Source organism: Urocampus carinirostris, chromosome 13 (genome assembly GCF_059441175.1).
Source record: "Urocampus carinirostris isolate Australia breed hairy pipefish chromosome 13, RoL_Ucar_1.0, whole genome shotgun sequence".
NCBI classification, from domain to species: domain Eukaryota; kingdom Metazoa; phylum Chordata; class Actinopteri; order Syngnathiformes; family Syngnathidae; genus Urocampus; species Urocampus carinirostris.
Genome location: NC_142361.1, coordinates 40,550,727 through 40,569,857, shown reverse-complemented (window position 1 = coordinate 40,569,857; position 19,131 = coordinate 40,550,727). Strand labels below are relative to the sequence as shown.

At 39.4% G+C, this 19,131-nt stretch overlaps 1 protein-coding gene across 1 annotated transcript in view; it reads right to left on the bottom strand.

The window, feature by feature from the left end:
- heatr5b (HEAT repeat containing 5B) overlaps positions 1 to 19,131 on the bottom strand; it is a 41,516-nt gene that overhangs the window by 21,925 nt on the left and 460 nt on the right. The window contains exons 3-20 of the mRNA XM_088351038.1: positions 17,155 to 17,263; positions 16,932 to 17,081; positions 16,073 to 16,244; positions 13,627 to 13,784; positions 13,309 to 13,558; positions 12,202 to 12,357; positions 9,837 to 10,087; positions 8,187 to 8,298; positions 7,946 to 8,098; positions 7,688 to 7,787; positions 7,505 to 7,614; positions 6,118 to 6,281; positions 4,789 to 4,964; positions 4,609 to 4,714; positions 2,555 to 2,745; positions 1,745 to 1,904; positions 1,473 to 1,662; positions 1,222 to 1,391 (exon numbers count right to left, since the gene is read on the bottom strand). Of these exons, the coding sequence (XP_088207164.1) occupies positions 1,222 to 1,391; positions 1,473 to 1,662; positions 1,745 to 1,904; positions 2,555 to 2,745; positions 4,609 to 4,714; positions 4,789 to 4,964; positions 6,118 to 6,281; positions 7,505 to 7,614; positions 7,688 to 7,787; positions 7,946 to 8,098; positions 8,187 to 8,298; positions 9,837 to 10,087; positions 12,202 to 12,357; positions 13,309 to 13,558; positions 13,627 to 13,784; positions 16,073 to 16,244; positions 16,932 to 17,081; positions 17,155 to 17,263 (2,878 nt within the window). The remainder of the gene's footprint in view (positions 1 to 1,221; positions 1,392 to 1,472; positions 1,663 to 1,744; positions 1,905 to 2,554; positions 2,746 to 4,608; positions 4,715 to 4,788; positions 4,965 to 6,117; positions 6,282 to 7,504; positions 7,615 to 7,687; positions 7,788 to 7,945; positions 8,099 to 8,186; positions 8,299 to 9,836; positions 10,088 to 12,201; positions 12,358 to 13,308; positions 13,559 to 13,626; positions 13,785 to 16,072; positions 16,245 to 16,931; positions 17,082 to 17,154; positions 17,264 to 19,131) is intronic.

Sequence of the window (19,131 nt, the reverse complement as noted above, 5' to 3'; positions counted from 1 at the left end):
ATATTCTGAGCAATAAGGTGTGCTGCAAACAAGCAAATAAATGCAAAAGCAATATCACAATAAATAAATAAAATGTTATATGGGAGGTGGTGGGGTGGAATCCTTAACCACTAGGGCCGTAGGGGCACCGTTTTCTTGTGGTGTGTCTTGGGCAAGTACAGCCTGGTGGCGCACACCCCAAATATTACTAATAGATACCATATGGATTTGGTGTAACTCTTGTCCCCAGTGCCCCCTTCCTGTGACTTCCCTCCCATAAAAAAGATATATATTTTAAAAAAGAGCATACATTTGTTCAAGACCAACATTCAAATTGCAAACTACATTTTGATGGACTTGCTATTTTGTGTATTTTATTAATTTTCAGATATGAACTCTGTTTTTTTCTTTCCATTTTTAATGTAGAATATCAAATTCTTTATTTCAAATCCCTTTTTCAGAATGACCCTCAAGCGCAATGAAATTTCAACCCCCCTGTTTTTAAAGAATCTTTCTGTACCAACATTTTATTGAATAAGTGTATAATCACATTTTATGCAATTAACTTTGTCTGTGCAGGCCTTACAACATTTCTAAATTTGTAAATGGATAATATTCAATTAAGAGCTTAAAAAGGCGATTATAATACATTACCTTGATTTAACTCAAGAGTGTTTCAAAAGCAATTTGATTAAATTACAAATATAAAATGAAAAAGTACATGTACATATACATCTCTGCATTTATATTTTTTTATAATTGCCGCAAAAATACTCATCTTCATTTTTTTATATTGTGCAGAATGTTTACAATAACAAAAAGTGCAAAAACATTTTTAAACGTGCCCCAAAATAAATATACATCAATTCGGAATGGCAGTTGCGATAGGAGAAAAATGGATAGGCCTTCATCATCTTTTTTTTCCTCATGTATCGCTGAGGCAGGTATCACATTTGAGAGTGTATCGGCAGATGAAAAAAACACATTAAATCCATTTTTTTTTCATTCCTCCTGGTAAATTTGCTTCCCGTGTGCCATATTGAGGACATTTATATATTTATTTGTATTCATTAAAGCTACTCATGTGTACAGCTAAGATAATGATAGTTGAGATATATTGTTTTTGGGCAAGGCATGTTTGACATTCAGTATTGGAACCCCGACTGCCAAATGTTTAGACCTCATGTGACCCTGCCACACTAAACATGTAGGAGTAGAACACGATGCCAATATGGTTCTTACACAAAGACAGGGCACCAAGCTGGAGAGGTTGACGTGTCGAGGGGCGAACATGTGCAACTGCTGCAGACACGAAATGGCCGCCGCCTGCACCAGCGAGTCCGAGTGATCTTGCATGATGGCGCAGCCCACCAGGCAAGACGAGCGGATGGTGGAAATGGTGGCGCCGTTTCCTGCGAGAAATAACCTCAGTGTGAACATTTCGGCCATGCTTCCACCTGCTGGAAAAGGAAGCTGAGTCAATCAAATTTGACCTTGTAATTCTGGTCCTACAGTGGTAATGAGAGCTCCCAAGCAGCGTCCCAAACACTGATGCACCTCGGTGTGAGATGGGGGCACCGTGAGGAGCAAGGTGAGAACTAAAGACAAGGTGGGTTCCACGTAGCCTCTGTACATAGGACCACTTGAGTCCACGATGAGAGCCAAAGAGTGGAGAGCCCATGTCTACAGAAAAAAAGGAGTCATGACATCCTAATCTTGAGTATAGATATATCAAAAGTCCTCAGTGATTATTTGCATATCCCACCTGGACCTCATGAGAGGATCCATCCTGGGCCAGCGCCAGTAGAATACTAACGCTGGTCTTTAAGTGCTGACCGGAGCCGATTCCTCCTACGTATCGATGCAGACAGCCCAGAGCCAGAGAATGACCCGTCCTTGACACCACATCACGTGCAGACTTCAACCTGCAAACAGAAGAGAATCAATACTAAAATATCACAAGATTCATCTCCAGATTCAGCTCACGTGATTACAAGGATTCGCATAGAATTCTGTGAGTCTATGGTGAGTTGACAGTCTAGGAAGCACCGGGGCATGGTACTTCGGAAGAAAATATTGTACATTTAGAATTGTAATGTAATGATATGAAGCATTTTTAGAGCTAAATTAAGAAGCTAAATCTATAATGAATGTGTGCCCTTGAAAAGTATTGAATCATAAATACAATTTTTATGAAAGACAATGACACACAGCAAACGAGTCACATTCACAAAGCATGGTAAATAATCTGCTCCTTATTATCCTAGTTATATAAAAAAAAATAACTATTGTTTTAATGCCGATGCTCTACTATTTTAAAGGGTAAACAGACAACATCAACGAGTGAGTTCTAAATTTGATTAAATGTAATACTTATATCAGCGATTTTGTTTATTACAGTATTTCATGATGTGGATAGGGATAGGGAGGTCTGGGCTATCCAGCCCCCACAACCAAACCCGGAAGTGGAAGAAAATGGACGGATGGCGGACCAAGTAAACCCTGCATCACACACTGCATCGATCGCCTTTTTCCCTGACTGGTGTTGTCCTGACTCAGCAGGTAATACGCTTACTTGTCAAAGCTGGTCTGTGCCATCCTTGCGATGAAAGTGGCCTCTCCCACAACTTGAGCCATTCTACCGAGGGCCTCGCCGGCAGCGCAACGCAGAATGGGATTGGGGTTGTCCAGGGCCCCCATCACCAGGGCTAGGGCGGACTTGCGGACCTCTTCTGGGCCCAGGGTACTCTTGTTCTCGGCCAAACCCTGCAAGTCAGACGGAGGAAGATTTTGTTCTCATCTTAAATTAAGACCGATTTAAAACATAACAAAACAGTGACGATCTACATTAAGGTAATAATCCAATAAGAAGCAGACTACAGTAATCCTGAGATAAATGTGTAAAGTAAAAAACATTGTTTTTTTTTTGAATACAATTATTTGTATTTCTCGTGCATTTTTCTTTTCAATCATGTTGCAATAAACATCCCATCACAAAAGGTTCCAGGGGCCAGTTGATGAAACAAGTTTCAGCACAGCCAGTTTTTTCACCTTGTGCCACCAGCAATATAAAATAATTAATAATCAATGGTTCTTTTGGGATTATAAACTGCCCTAGATTATAAATCGTACTAGCCAAAAATGAATACTTATAAGGGAACAACAACGCTACATGCCTCTTAATATCAGTAATGACATAACATATTGAGTGTTATTCAGATAACTCTAGCACAGGGGCCGCATGCAGCTCTTGGCCAATAAGAATGCGGCTCTTTGCCTCATAATATTTTTTATATACTGTGGCTCTTTGCCTCGTTTCATGTTTAGTTTTTTTCCCTATTAAAACACACTTGAATCCATCAGAGTTAATAACAAATAAAAAATAGTACTTTGAAAGTAATTTGGCAGATTTGTTGTTTTTATGCTGCTCCTGACACATAACGGACTGCCAATCATCTGTATAGGTAAGTGCCGGTCAGTGCTTGGTGTGGCTCTTAGACTCTCACAGTTAAAAATTTAGGCTCTTTGTGTCAAACTTGTTCTCCATCCCTGATCTGGCATAAAGAACATACCATCAAGTTTACCAAACTATCGTTTTACTCCAAATGAATAAATCCAATATTTTGAAAATATCAACACAGGCCTAGAACATCCACCTTTTAGAGGCTCAGGCATTTGTTTAAAAAAAAGAAGGAAATCATTTTTTGGTCTTGGTTTTAAAGCACATTCGCCTAACACGCGAAAGGTTCCTGGTTCGAAGCCGGGCGGGAACATTTGTAGAGGGATGGGCGCCACCAGGCTGTACCTGCCCAAGACACACCGCAGGAAAAGGCGTCTCTACGACTCAAGGGGTTATGGGAAATAATAATAAATAAGAAACTTTTTATCCAATCACAATGTCAGAATGCAGAACACAATGCACCATGCAATTCTGTGAAGTAGCGAAACTGTTAATAATAGATCAATTATAATTGATCGTATCGTTGATTACTGGAAAAATCAGAATCAATTATTTACCTGCCTAGACAAACAAATAAACCAGTTGCCATGGCGTTTGTAAGTAACCTGATTACAAATGGGAGCAACGTTGGGTTTGTGCATTGAATTTGAGAATGAATAAAGGACTCTTTCATTCACCAAGTACCGTGCTTTTTTGCTCCATAAGTAAGCTCCATTGCCGCATCGTGTGTATTTACAAGACGTGCTTGTACGTGGCTAGCCAAAAAGAAATGCTCACACTACATAAACATGGATAAAACGGTGGTATTTTCGCCATGGGGGAAGAAAATAAAACATAAATGTCTTTGAGAAATCTACCATTACACATGAGGTTTGAGTTATGGAGGTTGTGTGTATCAAGTCCCAGAGTGCATTGGTATACCAAATATCTAGAATCACAGGAAATGCACATATGTAAAAGCAATTGGATGACCCGAATGAGTATACATGCAAGAGTCATTAGAAAATGAAAGGACTAACTCGACTATTGCAATCAGAATAGTTGCGGTCGGACTAAAACCTTAATTAGATGATTGTGCAAGGCTACACATTATCATAATATAATTACGGAAGTCTGTTTCCAATCAGATTATTGCCTGCATGTAAATGATCCCATTGATCGATTCTCACCTTGAGAGCACTCAACACAGCCGTGAAAATGTTGAGTTGTACAGCCTGCTGCCGAACTCCTTTCGCTTGCTTGATGCATTCTGCAAAATGGTCCAGCATCTGCAACCTGGATCGTATTGATAAGAATTCATATTTTAACTATTTTTTTGACCGGTTTGGCTAAAAACTAAACTAGCTCACCTGTGCTTGAAAGACACGTGAGGGAAAACGACCCCAAAGAGAGCCACGGAGGCATCGATGACGGATACTCCTAAGGGGAGCGGACCTGGAATGGCTTCACCTACAGGTACTCGCAGATATATGGAGGAAGGATCGTGCTCTAAAGCGCCGCTGCCGGATGCGCTATTGGGCTGCAGCTTTGAAGACAAAACACGTTTAGAACACATTATCAAAATGAAATGAAAAACTGACCCAAAAAAATAGTCTTTTGTGATATATCTTTCATATATAAAGCGCACTGGACTATTAGTCGCATCGATTTAAAACTACAGTGGGAGCTAGGGTTGCATAAAAAGAAATACATTCAAATTCAAATAATTGATTTCAGTGAACATAAATTTACATTACAACATGGGGCTGCTCCACTGAAAATAATTGATTCTTTCGTAAATGGTTATTGTGCTGTCCTTACTCCAAAGTCTCCCCTTTTTTGCCAGATCGACAGCTGGTAACCAGCATCCAACAACAAAAAAGTATTCACAATGAGCATTCGAAAGTCGGCGGAAAGGCAGAACAGTTACTGTCTGCAGGATCAGTAAATATTGATTGTGCATTTCCAATTGTATCCACCGTAATTTCCGGTATATACAGCGTTCCTCCGGCTTAAAGCAAGTTGAATTCCAGACTTTTTAAGACTTTTTAATTCCTTTTGAAATCAAATTTAGGACCAAGTCTACCAAAAAACACAACTATTTCTTGCACACAATAAATTCTTTAAACATGATCTGGCACAGCTTTAAGCCATGGCGAAAAACTCGAAATGCACACTTTCTGGGCATAGTCCAAAGTTAAGGTCTCTGTCCCAAGTTGCTATGTGTATTGTGGGTAGACCCAAGTCATGCATCTGCTCCGAAAGGCCCGACTGAGACCAGATCCCCGTTTTGATAGTTCCATTATTGTGGTCACATCATGTTGCCATGGAAGAGAATCGGTGAATTATTCCAAAAGCCAATTGATAATAGTTACTCCATCTTTTTAGTTCAAACAAATATGAATTATAATTATTTGTTCACGTTTTCAAGACTTTTAAAAATTAGATTCAGACATGTTAATATTAATCATTAATATTAATTAGATGATTGTGCAAATCTTTTTAGAATTCTAAATCTTTTTAGAATAATGAATTCAATGCCTTTTAAGACTTTTCAAGGAACCGCGGGAACCCTGATATAAGGCGCACGGGACTATAAAGCTCACCTTTAAATTTCAGGCCAATTCGGGGTATGAAGGTGTGCCCTTTAGTCCAGAAAATACAGTATAGGAATTTCTTTGAGTTGCAAATGATCTTACCTGGTCCTCGATGGACTTGTGGTCAGTTTCCTGCAGCCAGGATCCCATGAGCACGCTGTCGTCGTAGTGACAGAGAGAGCGCAATAAGGAAGTTGTGGTATTGGAGGAGTTGTCCGTCAGGGTGAATTCTGCCACTAACTCCCTGAGGAGGGCGTTGAAGCTGCCTGCAAGAGCACAAAATATAGGAAAACATTTTAGAAGTGTTCATTTTTTATCGTAAGAAATGTCATTATGTACTGATTAAGATTAAGCAGCACCTGGGAACGATGAAATACGAAAGGATGATGTAGAGTTGCCAATGCAATACTGAAAACTCACATCACCACCAGCATATACAATGAGATGTAAAAAAATGAATACTAAAAATAGCCCTGAAATCTGTGTCGCGATTGAAAAAAAAATTCCCATTATATCTTCTTCTTTTTCTCCGAACTGATGTATGGTTAGTGCAGTTACCAACATGAAGCCATTCTGGCAGTTTGCGGCCTAGATTTGGCACGTATCTTTGCTAAAGCATCTGCTAGCTCCCTGAACAGCATTGCCTCTGTGGTAATGCTAAGAATTGTAGCAGCTAATGCCAGTATATACAAAATATTGGCAGGTAAGTGTAACCAACATTAACCACTAATGCCAGAATTGTGGAAACAATTCCTAACATTAGCGCATAACATTGTTTAGCTTTAGTTGCTAGCATCACTGTAGCTGTTAATGCTAAAAGTTTAGCAAATAATGCCAGAGTCACAAACCTTAACTACTAATGGTAGTATTATGGAAACAACCACTTACGTGTAGCCGTATTAGCAAATAGCATCCCTTTGGCAGCTAGCTCCGCTTCAGTTGCTAGCATTACTTTAGCAGTTAATGCAAAATAATTTAGCCTTGGGGTTACCAATATCATTCTTTTTTTTAACTTTACTCAACTTAAAATAACATTAGAACTAGTTACAACAATACATTATTGTTTAACTTGCAAAATAAACAATGATGCCGCCAGTTAAGTGCAATTGTGTGTCCATTACTCCTACCCCTTCCCCTACAATTTGGAGAGGAATGGGACAATCTTTGTCCCCTCATTAAGTCTTGTGATTGAGCCTTAATTTAGGTGTTAATCAGTAGGCTTCAAACATTTTGCTGACCCTTGGTTTAGTGGTTATAAACAAAAAAATCTCACAAAAATCACCAGGTGGCTGGAAAGAAAAGTTACTTTAATTCCCCCAAATGAAAAAAAATCAGAACATATAATAAATCAGCCTTAAATCATTACACAATGTGCTTCAAAAATATTTATAGAAATGATTTCTGCTCGGGCATAAATTCAGGATGAGACTTTCTTCTATTAGTGCGATTGTTTAAGTTTAAGATGACGGTGAGATCAGAATCATCTTACCCTCGTATGTTTTAGGAGGCAAGAGGGCCAAAATGTCGTAGAGCCTGAGTCTCACCATTGCTGCGCTCGCTTTCAGATGCGCACCGTGAACTTTGATGATAGCGGGGACACTAAAGGAGGAAAATATCATCATGGCAAACAACGAAAGAAAATCAGTACGCTCGTATTTTGCAACAGACTTACTGAGAAATCATCGTCATGGCACATTCGATTGGTGTCATCAGCCTCCGAATGACATCCTCTGTGAGGAGCTCCGGGCAATGAGCCACAAAACTACGCATGGCTAAAAAAACAACAACAACAACAAAAAACAACTCAATATTAAACCCTTAATTTGCAATTGATTGTAACATGGGCATCTTAGCTTGAAGACAGGTGAGACAATAGCTCGAAACCTTACCCGTTCCCAGGTCAAATTTGATCACAATCTGAGAAACCTACCGCATAGTGCTCCAGCTCTGCCTTCGAGCGTGACCTGCCAGGTAAAAGAATCCCCCCTGGCCTTTTCAGCCTCCAGTTCCTTTTGAGACCGAGGAAACACATTCCTCCACAGCAGGAGCATCTTGGGAAGGTGATAACGGACCAGTGATGGTCCTTTGCATAAAAAGCATACAATATTAGGTTCACCAGAGAGAAGAGAGTTCACAAAACTCAGTTGAGGAAACATTTGTGAGGAACTTACCCAAAGTCATGAGGGCGCCCAGCAGCAACCATCCAGCTTGCGTTCGCTGCAGGGAAAGGCGACTGTTCTGAGCCGCGGTCCGAAGGAGATCTTCAGCTATGCTCACCACCAACTACGGAGAAATAACAGCAATAGGATAGGGATGCATCGCATATTTGTCACCGAGAACGTTCTGCCGAAAATAAGCAAATGTGCATTTTTTTTTATTTTGGCTGAAAGAACGAGGTTTTGATGATGTCATGTCTTAAACAGAGGCGAGCCCAATGAAGCTAGCTTTCACTCGGGGTGGGTTTGTGTAGAACGCTGATGCTTATTTTTGATGTTTGCACACAGGAAGGAAATAAATGCATACTCTATTGAAACCCATCGTCACATTTCCTCAAAAGGTGTCATCGTTTTTGTTAGCCACTAGCCAAACTTTGGCTACTATTTACATGCTTACAACACATAGCTGACTTACGAGTTTAGCAGTTTTATTTCATAAATAGGTAGTTTTATATGTGCTATTCAGTTCTTTTGCAAGTTTTTATTAGCCACTAGCCGGACTTTGACTAATGTTTACATCAGGGATTTCCAAAGTAGTGTTTGCGGGCACCAAGCAGCCCCGTAAGAACACCTGAGTAGCCCAAAAAAAAAAAAAAAAAAAAAGAAATATCAAAACTACAGTACACTCGAATTAATTTCTACTCAAGTTAATATTATTTGGGAAAGAGATACAATTAATCAAACAAAAACAAATTGAAATGATTGATTTAATGATTTAAAAGTATATATTGTATTTTTATGAAAATGGAAACTATTCTGCAAAATTTCATATATATCATAGAAAGGACCTAAAACTGCTTTAACCCCATAACGTTAGTGTAAAATTGGCCTAAAATCCCAATGCAAGACGTACCCGATGTAAAATGAATATTGTTTTTGGAAAATATGGACGATTTTGGTAAGAATCTCAAGTGTTATCCCAAACTGAAATGATCACTGCAAGCGCTACTAACATCGAGTCATGAGTTGGAAAACACAGAAATAGAATACTTTTGGGAATCAAATGCCTGGAGATGAGTGTTGCATGGGCATCTTAGCTGGAAAACCGGTGAGACAATGCTTGAAGCCTTACCTGGAACCTTGCCAAATTTGATCACAATCTGAAAAACTATACATTGCATTTTACTTATTTTTTCAAAGGTAGGTTTAGGCGTTTCCAAAAATTGCCATGTCGAGACGAGCGGTTTAAAACATTTGCAAATGCGTATTTGACTTTGGCCAATTTTTTAGACATTGTGAAAGAGTTGTAAAGTTACCCTTCTAGAAGTCAAATCAACGATTGTTCACACTTGCGCTTAATAATACAGCGTAAAATGAACCATAGATTGCCTTGTGAACGTTATTTCTGGCTCTCAATTTTTTCGGTTGATCAATGGTAGTAGACAAATACAGCTACAGTGGGTGATTTGTAAGTGGAGCCTGGCTTTGGCAACATCTAGTGGCCATATTTAAAACTGCAAGTCATTGTGGCTCATTTTTCTCTTGCGTTTCCCTCAGTATTGTCTCTGGACCATAAGTATGATATATGTGATCTAACTGTTTTTTTTTTCTCTTGATGTGATCTGGGTCTTACATGTTTAAAATGCAGTTTGTCAGTTCACACACCTTTCCCTTGGAGTGTGGGATTCCCAGAGGACACTGGTGCACCCCTCCGAGAAGAGCCGCCATAGCGAAGCTGTAACCGCTGACGGCTTCCGGAGAACTTTTCAGATTATTAATCCTCTCGGCGCAACGGTCGAGCAGCGGAGTCAGCTGATAGGGCAACGCCACGGCGACGCAGCGCAGGCACCAAGCGGCGGCCAATCGGGCGGCCATACTCGGGTGCAGCAGGACTGAGCTCACCGTTTCCAGAAGTCCTGAGAAAAAAAATTGTTGTTGCTCGTGAGGATGCTTATTGACTATAAATTACCGTAAAGTCCTGACTACAGAGCACAGCAGATTATTAGCTGTATGCTCAAATTTATGGAAGAAAGTCAACTTTGATTTTAATCCGGAGGCTTAATCAGCCGTAAACTCTTTCACGTCCATTTCTTACATTATAAAAATCAGCACAGAAATGTCCAGAGGAAAGAAGCAACAAATTGCGCTAGGATTAAGACACTCCTTTATGGACGCTGCAACTACCACTGCAACCAATATTAATTGCATTAGCATTAACATAGTGTGACAAAAATCATTACATATTAATGGTTGGAATCTTTCTAGCAAGTGTTGGCTGATTGAATACTTTTGAGTGGCAGCAGGTACCTAATTATCGAGTATACTTTTTTTTTACTATGACGTCATAGTTTTCGGCCTTATAGGCAAATATACCTGATGATTAGTCAACCACTGCCACACTAAAATATTCAATTAGCCGACACTACGTTTTAGAAAGATTAAAAGAATGTTTGTCAAATGTAGTAGTAGCAATAGTTGGTCTCTTCTCTATGACTTTATCATGTGCTCAAGGGATGGAAAAGCTCAAGACCAGTCGCATGGCTCAGCATATGTACAGGCTGTTGTGATTGTGTGGGCTTCTTAATTTTAGTTAATACAGTTCATTGAGTTTTGTTTTCCGAATGTTTTTGTAGTCTGCAAACAAGTGTCATAATTGCGGCACGGTGTGTTACTTTTCCGTACTAAACATTTCCCCGCAATTTTTTTTTTTTTTTAAACAAAGAAACATTTTTGTCGCACTTGTGCTCAACTGTTTACGTCAATTGAGTCTGCAGACAAATGTCTTAATTGTGGAACAGTGTGCAACTTTTCCTTACTAGACATTAATATTTTGAATTGTAAGAAATGGACATGAATGAGTTGATTGTTATTGGCTGTTTACACACGCGGCTTAAAATAGGAATTTACCGTATTTTCCGCACTATAAGGCGCACCCAAAAGCCTTTATTTTTTTCAAAAGCTGACCATGCGCCTTATAATACAGTGCGCCTTATTTATGGATCAATTTTAAAGTTGCAAAGTTTTCCAACTAACTTGCAGCCGCCGACTAGATTTTCCCCCGAACGCCAAGTAGTACGCGGTGGATGCTGGGATTTATTTACTGGCGTTTCATTGGCTAGCCAATGTGTCAATCATCATTTGAATCGATCACTATTGGCTAAAGTTATTCGGAGGTCAAGAGGCGGATCCTTTTTATCATTTACAGGCTGCCATTGGCTTAAACGGCAAACAAAGCCTGCAATTGGCCGAAAAAGATGTGTCAATCAGTTGAATCGATCACTATTGGCTAAAGTTATCTGGAGGTCAAGGGGCGGATCCTTTTTATCATTTACAGGCTGCCATTGGCTTAAACGGCGAAACAAAGCCTGCAATTGGCCGAAAAAGATGAATGCGTATAGCATGTGGCTGACGGCATAGAGAAAGCATTTTTTTTCTATTCTGTATTTGTAAATATTGTATTCTCCTGGATTTACTACCCTCACTGATATAAGAGGACATAGGCTGCACATTATTATGAACACAACGACTTCGGTGAGCTATTCCGGGTTTTATATTGTCCCTGTATCTTGTTTCAGACTGAACTCGATGTTTCTGTGATAAGCGGTGCAGATAATGGATGGAATGGAGTGTCTATTTTTAAATTCAACTCAATTCCAAGTGTTTATTGTCATATGCACAGTAAAGTTGCGAGCGAAAAAGAAAATAGATACTAAGGAATGGTTATCATTTCTTGAATCCCAAGACTTTAACCTTCCGAATGATGGAACGATGCATTTGAGTGACATCTTACGGACACCGCATCCGCACGTGTTCTCGACACGTATTTGCGTCTTTGCAAGCTTTGGGAATGTTAAGGGGGTAATAAGTTGGACTGAACTATCTGACTGTTTTGTCGACGTTCCCATTGTAGCGCCTTATAATCCGGTGCGTCTTATGTATGTCAAAAATAGGACCAAAAACTATTTTTTCGGGGTGCGCCCTATAACCCGGTGCGCCTTATAGTGCGGAAAATACGGTACTCATCTCTTACCGATGGAAGGCTCCTGTATGAGAGGGGAAGCCGTTGCACTCAAGCTCTGGACGAGGCTCCCCAACTCTTTGAGGGCGCACACCATGACATGCTGACTGGCCGAAACATCAGCGGCACCTGTCTTGTTTTCTCCATTAAGCTCATTGATAACTGCCTCTGGAATAAGAAAATCAGAAATACATTTTTGGAATAGTCTTTCTTGTCGTAAAAGAAAAAATGTAGTAAACATGATTAAAGGCAAGATTAAATGTGGCACTCCAGGAAAAACAACATGAAAGACTTGAAAGAAAAATATAAGACAAAAATGAATATTACAATAGACATCGTTCAGGATGTCTATACCCCTTAGGTCACAGGTGTCAAAAAATTTTACCTCTGAGGGCCACGTCAAAAAAACAAGGATGTAAGGAGTCATTTAGTTGAAAATAAAGAATTTTGCATACATTAGAGCAGTGTTTTTCAAGCCTTTTTGAACCAAGGTACACTTTTATTTATAAAAAAAGTTCCGAGGCACACCGTCCGTCGAAAATGCTTGAAAATGAGGTAATGTCAAATATTTCACCTTACTACCTCATAAGCAGATAATTAGTATATAAAAAGAAGAAAATAATACTTAAAATAAAAAGAATGATGTGCTTGATGTTATTTTTTACAGTACAATCTTAAACCGTTTTGTTAAACAAAGTTATTAAATGTACTGTGCTACCTCATGAGCAGATAATTAGTATATAAAAAGTATATAAATTCTACTGCCACCTTCTGATATGAATGACTGTTACAGTTCCTCGTCTGAAGAAAGCAAAAATACAGAATAATGGCCTGATTTTTTGGAAAGATAAAATTGGGCAAATTCCAGCTGCACAGTCTCTTAGTTTGCCCCGGCACACTGGTTGAAAAACACTACACTAGAGTGTGTCTTTATGGTAGAGGGCAGTTAAGCATACACGAAAATCGTTTTTAAAAAAGTATAAGCTCATTTTTACACAGAATACAGCATTTTATGTCACCGAATAACATGAATAAACTATACTACATGTAGAGCCACTCACAGAATCAAAAAAACAAAACAATGTGCTACATAAAAAAAAAGAAAGAAATCCTCCTTACCAACGGCCCTCATTTGTTTCCCGATAGCTTGGCATATTTCTTTCCCCGCCGCAATCTGCGCTTTCTCCCCGAGTAATCCTCCGAGCGTGGCCCGTAGCATGAAGGAAACGCATCGGCGCGAGTAAACGGCTTCAACGTGGGTTTGCGTGGCTCTGGGATTGGAAACCAGATCCAAAACGTGAGAGAGGAACGTGGCAAAGTTGCGCTCCAGCCACTGGCCACCGAGCGTGGTTACAAAGACGACATAAGCCTGCGGGGAAAGAAGGATCCGTCAGTGAAGTGGGGCAAAAAATGAGAAATGGCGCAAATTCATCTCACCTGGGTGACTCCCACCCGAACTTCTCTGCTGACGGAAGCGCCTCCCTTCAACATTTCCCCTCCACTCTTTAAAAAACCCGATCCACCGCGCAGAAAACCTGTAGCCAGTAACTCCAAAACTTCGTCCAGCGTCGCCCGCTTCACATTCTGACGCATCACTAAGGAGGAAAATATCATGAGTTAGGATCTTCTTTGAGGATGTTAATACAGGCCCTGCGATTAGCTGGCAAGCAGTTGAGGGTGTCCCCTGCCCACTGCCCGAAGATAGCTGGAATGGGCTCCAGCACCCCTGCGACCCTACTGAGGATAAGCGGTGCAGATAATGGATGGATGGATGTTAATACAGTAGGCTTACGCCCTTCTTCACAATCTAGAATGATGTGTTTTTGGACAGAATATTACAGAATATCACATCAATTATATGTTGTACAGAACTTTGCAACTTCCAGAGGACAGAAAAAAGGACAAATGTAATAAAGGAATGTAAAAGGTAAAAGGTCTTGTCTGTTTCTCTACCTAAATGATGAATGATCTATCTATCTAGCTATCTATCTATCTATCTACCTTGGTCATATCCCTCAAGAGTGCTGACCGACAGCAAGACAAACACATACAATAACAAAGAAATGAAAAAAGGGAAAAAAATAGCAAAAAAAAAAAACTGACACTAACATTTTTTGGACCACGGCCAACCCAAATGCAAAATCACTTAAACAAGTTAGGCACCTTGGCGCCTAAGTTGGTCAAACTTCCGTCCCTCCAGATGAAACGGGACACAAGATAGCAGCCAGGGTGACACAACACACTCTTTTGTCTGACAGCTTTCACTGGTTTACCCCTGCCGCATCATACGGGTGCCCTGCCCATCCCTTAGAACGCGTCCAAACATCCCACTATTCCTTTACAACCCCTCACCACTCATTCCTATCACTACACTATATTCCTTCAGAAGTGTATCGAATGACTGAATCAAAAAACTGTGACATATAACTGAATTTCATCTCCATTTAGGTGGCTGAGTGAGTTTTCTGATCAGATCACTTCCCCGGTAGTTTGAAAGTTTTTTAAATTATAAGATATAACATTATTAGTCTTCCCCCAATGAGAGTTGCTGAGGAGAAGGAGGGTAAAGTTTCATGCTAACTCTTACTCGGTTCTGTTTGGGTGGCGAGAAGGACAAAAGCCTCTCCGGGCACAAGCTGCTCAAACCTTCTGAGAACTTTCTCTTCTTTTGATTAATTTGAAAGATTTTCCAGTTCAAGTACTGCTTAGGTAATTCCCTTGAGCAAGATTTTAGCATAAAACGCTAACGCATGCTGCATTCCCAGGAAATTTCAAGTGCCTGTGTCCAGCAGATGTGTACAAACTCTTGCCGCATCAGAGAGTCACAATTAAAACGCGCATGTAGTCACACTTTAGATGATGAGATTGATCGAAAGGATTTTCAGCAGTTTTTCATGATCAAATATCTAAAAACTGCTGTGGTGCTCCAAAAGGTGAGATACATTTACATACCTGTCAAGCTGTACGTTTTTGCCGTGCAAAGTACGTTTATTATGCATTTCAAGACGTGTACGACGTACAAAAAAATCTGTACGGAAAAAGGCAAATTTGTCAATGATGGGTACCATCCGGTATACACCGACTATCACCAAACGGCAAATCAATCAGGTCAAACGAGTTTGCCGCGGTAGCCTCTATCTCTGTATCGTTTTATTCGTTGCAAATGAAGCGAGCGGTTTCCTGCTACTGTGCGCATGCGTCTGCCGCCTGGGGATTTCCCATCATGCATCAGTTTGTGGTAGTTGTGTAGTGAAAGGAAGTCTCTTTTTAGAGAACTGGCTTTTTCGGCTCAACTCATTAAAGAGCCGGCTCTCAAACGGCTCACTTGCTTTGATGCATTATATTACGAATTATTATGTTGTATAAAGAAGTTAAGAAAAAAAGGAAGTATAAAAGGAGAAAATGAAAAAAGACAGGTTTGTGGTTATCCCTTTAATCAGTAAATTACCAACAATCATTTAATGCCGAAAATGAATTCATAATTTGAATAAGAAAATTCTACCTTATTATATTTGCATCTATTTTTCCTTCTACAGTGAACGTCCAAGCCCAAGCGACTTCATTTTTGAACTTTTTTTAAAATAAACCTCGTTCATGTCGAGCAACTCAGTATCTCAAAACAAAATGTTCATTAACAATATATATGATATAACGAAACACATGTACAACATAACATGTTAAACTACATAAATAAACACATTTGAAAAAAAGAAAAAATATGGTGTAAGATTATTTTGTAAGGGCATGGAGCTTGACAGGTATGCATTTAATACAACACTAATCCCCCTTTATTTGGCAATTTTAATTTGCAAACCCCCCTCAGAACCAATTCATGCCATATCCAGGGGTTCTACCGTATAAAGCTACAAATGAGAAATCAAACCTGCAGCTTGTTTGGGCATCAGAGCTGTCGCCATGACGGTCCCGAGGAGTTTGGCCACGGCCACTCGGACGCCATAATTTGAACCCTCCAGAGCCTTGAAACACAACGTGGCCATGTTCTCCAGTTCCGTGGTCCACATGAACACAGCCTCGTTTTGCAGCTCCAGTAAGCACTGATCAGGAAAATGGAATCCAGATCAGTTGCAAAATTTTGCCTTTCAGTTTTTATATGTATACAGTTTGTTTGCACGGAAGCCTTTTAAGAAAATGCCGTTTGACAGCATGCTCAGGCACTGTATTTTTTGGGGGAAAAAAAAATCAAATGAGGGTTTGGTTAGTATGAGTATCGCTTGTATTCTAGACCAGTGTTTCTCAACTAGTGGGTCTGGACTCATCATTGCGTTGCGGACATCTGCCATGGTGAAATAATGCTAAGAAAAAGTAAAAAATGGAGGGTCAATTACACTCCTTACTAGTAGACGTCGATAATGCCCTGCTCGATCTCTTCTTCCTATTCTGTCGATCAGTGTCGTCCCAATTGTGTTTGAGAGGGACTATGGTTCATTTTATTGTGATTTTGTTGGTTTTATTTCCTTTTTCTGTCCATAAAAAAAATGTGTCTCAAAGTTTTGATAGGGGGAAAACAGTGACATCATGATTGCATAATTCGAAATTGATGTGAGCCGTTGAAACACTGCTGGAAGGTATATATAATATTGCAGTACGTGTCTATTTTAAAGCAGTTTTAGGGGGTTGCTTACATGTGATGCAAAAGCAATATAGTGTTATAAAAATACAATCCCAAAGAATCCATATCTCGCTCTAGACATATATTTTAAGTTAAAAAAAATGCATCCTACCTTAGCCACTGCACACCGCACAGCCATCGATCTGTCGGTGAGCAACGAGCGAGCGTTCTTGTAGATGTCTCGATGACATGAAGCAGCAGCTCCACCGAGTCCACTCAGCACTTTTTGCAAACTGATGAGTATTTCCCCTCTGGCTTGGGACTAGATTCAGAAATAATTGAGACCCATAACCAACAATTCCATTTTTATATGATTAACAAAATAACTGTCATACCTCTGCACTTTTTAAAGCCTTTAGGAGATTATTGATAGTGTCCGGAAAGGAACTCCCGAGGATCCTGCCCATCTTTTCATAAAAGGCCCCGACGCATGCTACTGCAGCGCTAACAAAATATAAAAATAAGCATATAGTGTTAGATTTTCACCTTAAAACTCTTTTTACACAGTAATGTTGGGGTTATGACGATATTCAATCATTACCGGTAAACAAAATTTTAATCTGGAAAAATGTAGAGATTGTTTTTACATTGCTCTGGCAGTTTTGGGCTTGAATTTGGCTCATATTTTTGCTACCAGCATGAGCAAATGACATTGCTTGGTGGACAGCTTCACTTTAGACGTTAGCACCACATAATTTGACGATGTAAACCCCTTAACGTTGCGACGGCCTGACGTCAAACTGTTAAGAGGCAAGTACTTGCCTGCATGATGTCACCAGTCACTGGTGCTTTTAGAGTCTCCAAAAGGCCAGTATTGTCTAGACATACCCTTAGAAAAATGTGTTGAATACTATTTAGTTTGTCAAATAGTGATCAACTTTGACAAAGAACCAGGTAAGGCTTCATGCTTTTGACTCAGCTGTATCCCAGCTAAGATGCCCATGCTACACTTATCTGCACGTGTGTCAGGCAAGAATAAAAACCTCCTATTTCTTTGTGTTCCAACTTAGATGACTCAATGTTAGTAGCACTTGCAGTGATTACTTCAGTTTGTGACAAAACTTGAGTGTTACTTTTCAAAAGAGACCCAGATTCTCCAAACAGTTCAAGAACAGCATTCAATTTTTGGGGGTATGTCTTGGATTTGGACTTTAGGCCAATTTTACAGGAATGTTGAGGGGTTAAATTTGGAAAGACTTAAGATTGTGATCTTCAAAAATGGAAAGATTGTTACAACATTTTCTGTTCTGGAAGTCCCTGGAAAAAAGCAAAACTTTGATGCCTAGCTTGCTATAGCTGCTAGCATAAGTGTAGTAGGTAATGTCAGTGGTACAGACGGAAACTATTAATGCTAGGATTGTGGACACAGTTGGTAGCTGCTCATGCTTTTGCATTAATGCCCAACGTACATGTTAAACATGTCCATCGACTAGATGCAGTTCTTTAAAATTTCAGATTTGTATTTTATTATACAATGAAAAGAAAGTTGTGAATTAGTTGAGTCATAAGGCTACAATAGCCACCAAATCTCAATTGTTGTTTTTTTTTTTTCATTAAGATGGAAAATGATTAATATTCAATAATTTCTCGTTAAGTGTTCTTAGCTCATACTGATGTACGGATACGGACACATTTGTAGGTTTAGTAAAAAGTAATTAAAGTCAGAAAACAAAAAGTGTGATTTAAAAAAAAAAAGTATATTCAGTGCCACTTTTCAAATGATGTATTTTTCTTTTGTCCCTGGATAGTGCCATCCTTTGTTGTTTCTTTTTCAGTTTATCGCATGAATTGGATCGGTATACATGGTACTTTTATTGTATAAATGTTTCTCATAAAACGCTGCAAGTGGAAAATAACATCTCTACACTGAAACTAAACAAAAAGGCATACAAAAAAAAGAAACAAAACCAGGAAAACCACAATGAAATGAAAAATAGTCCCTATTAAACTCAGATGGGACAATGATTAACTGAACAGGTAGAAGAGCTCAAGCAGGGTAATTTCGCCATCTACTGTTAAGAAGTGTAATTGACCCTGTTTTTTCTTCGCCATAGCGCATGTTGTTTCTTTACTCTATTTTTTTTTATTAAACCTACAAATGTGTCACATAATTTTGCCGGAATAAAACAGGTCTAAAATTGCAGTGCAATCCTTTCAAGCAGCATTAATACCAACCGCGGATCTCCTCGTATGCTTAATCCCTCCATTAAAACATCAGAGCAACATTTGGCTTACCGACAAAATCCTTTTAAAGTAGGATACAGTACATTGCAGGAATTCTGACAGTAAATTCATGTATACTATATACGAAC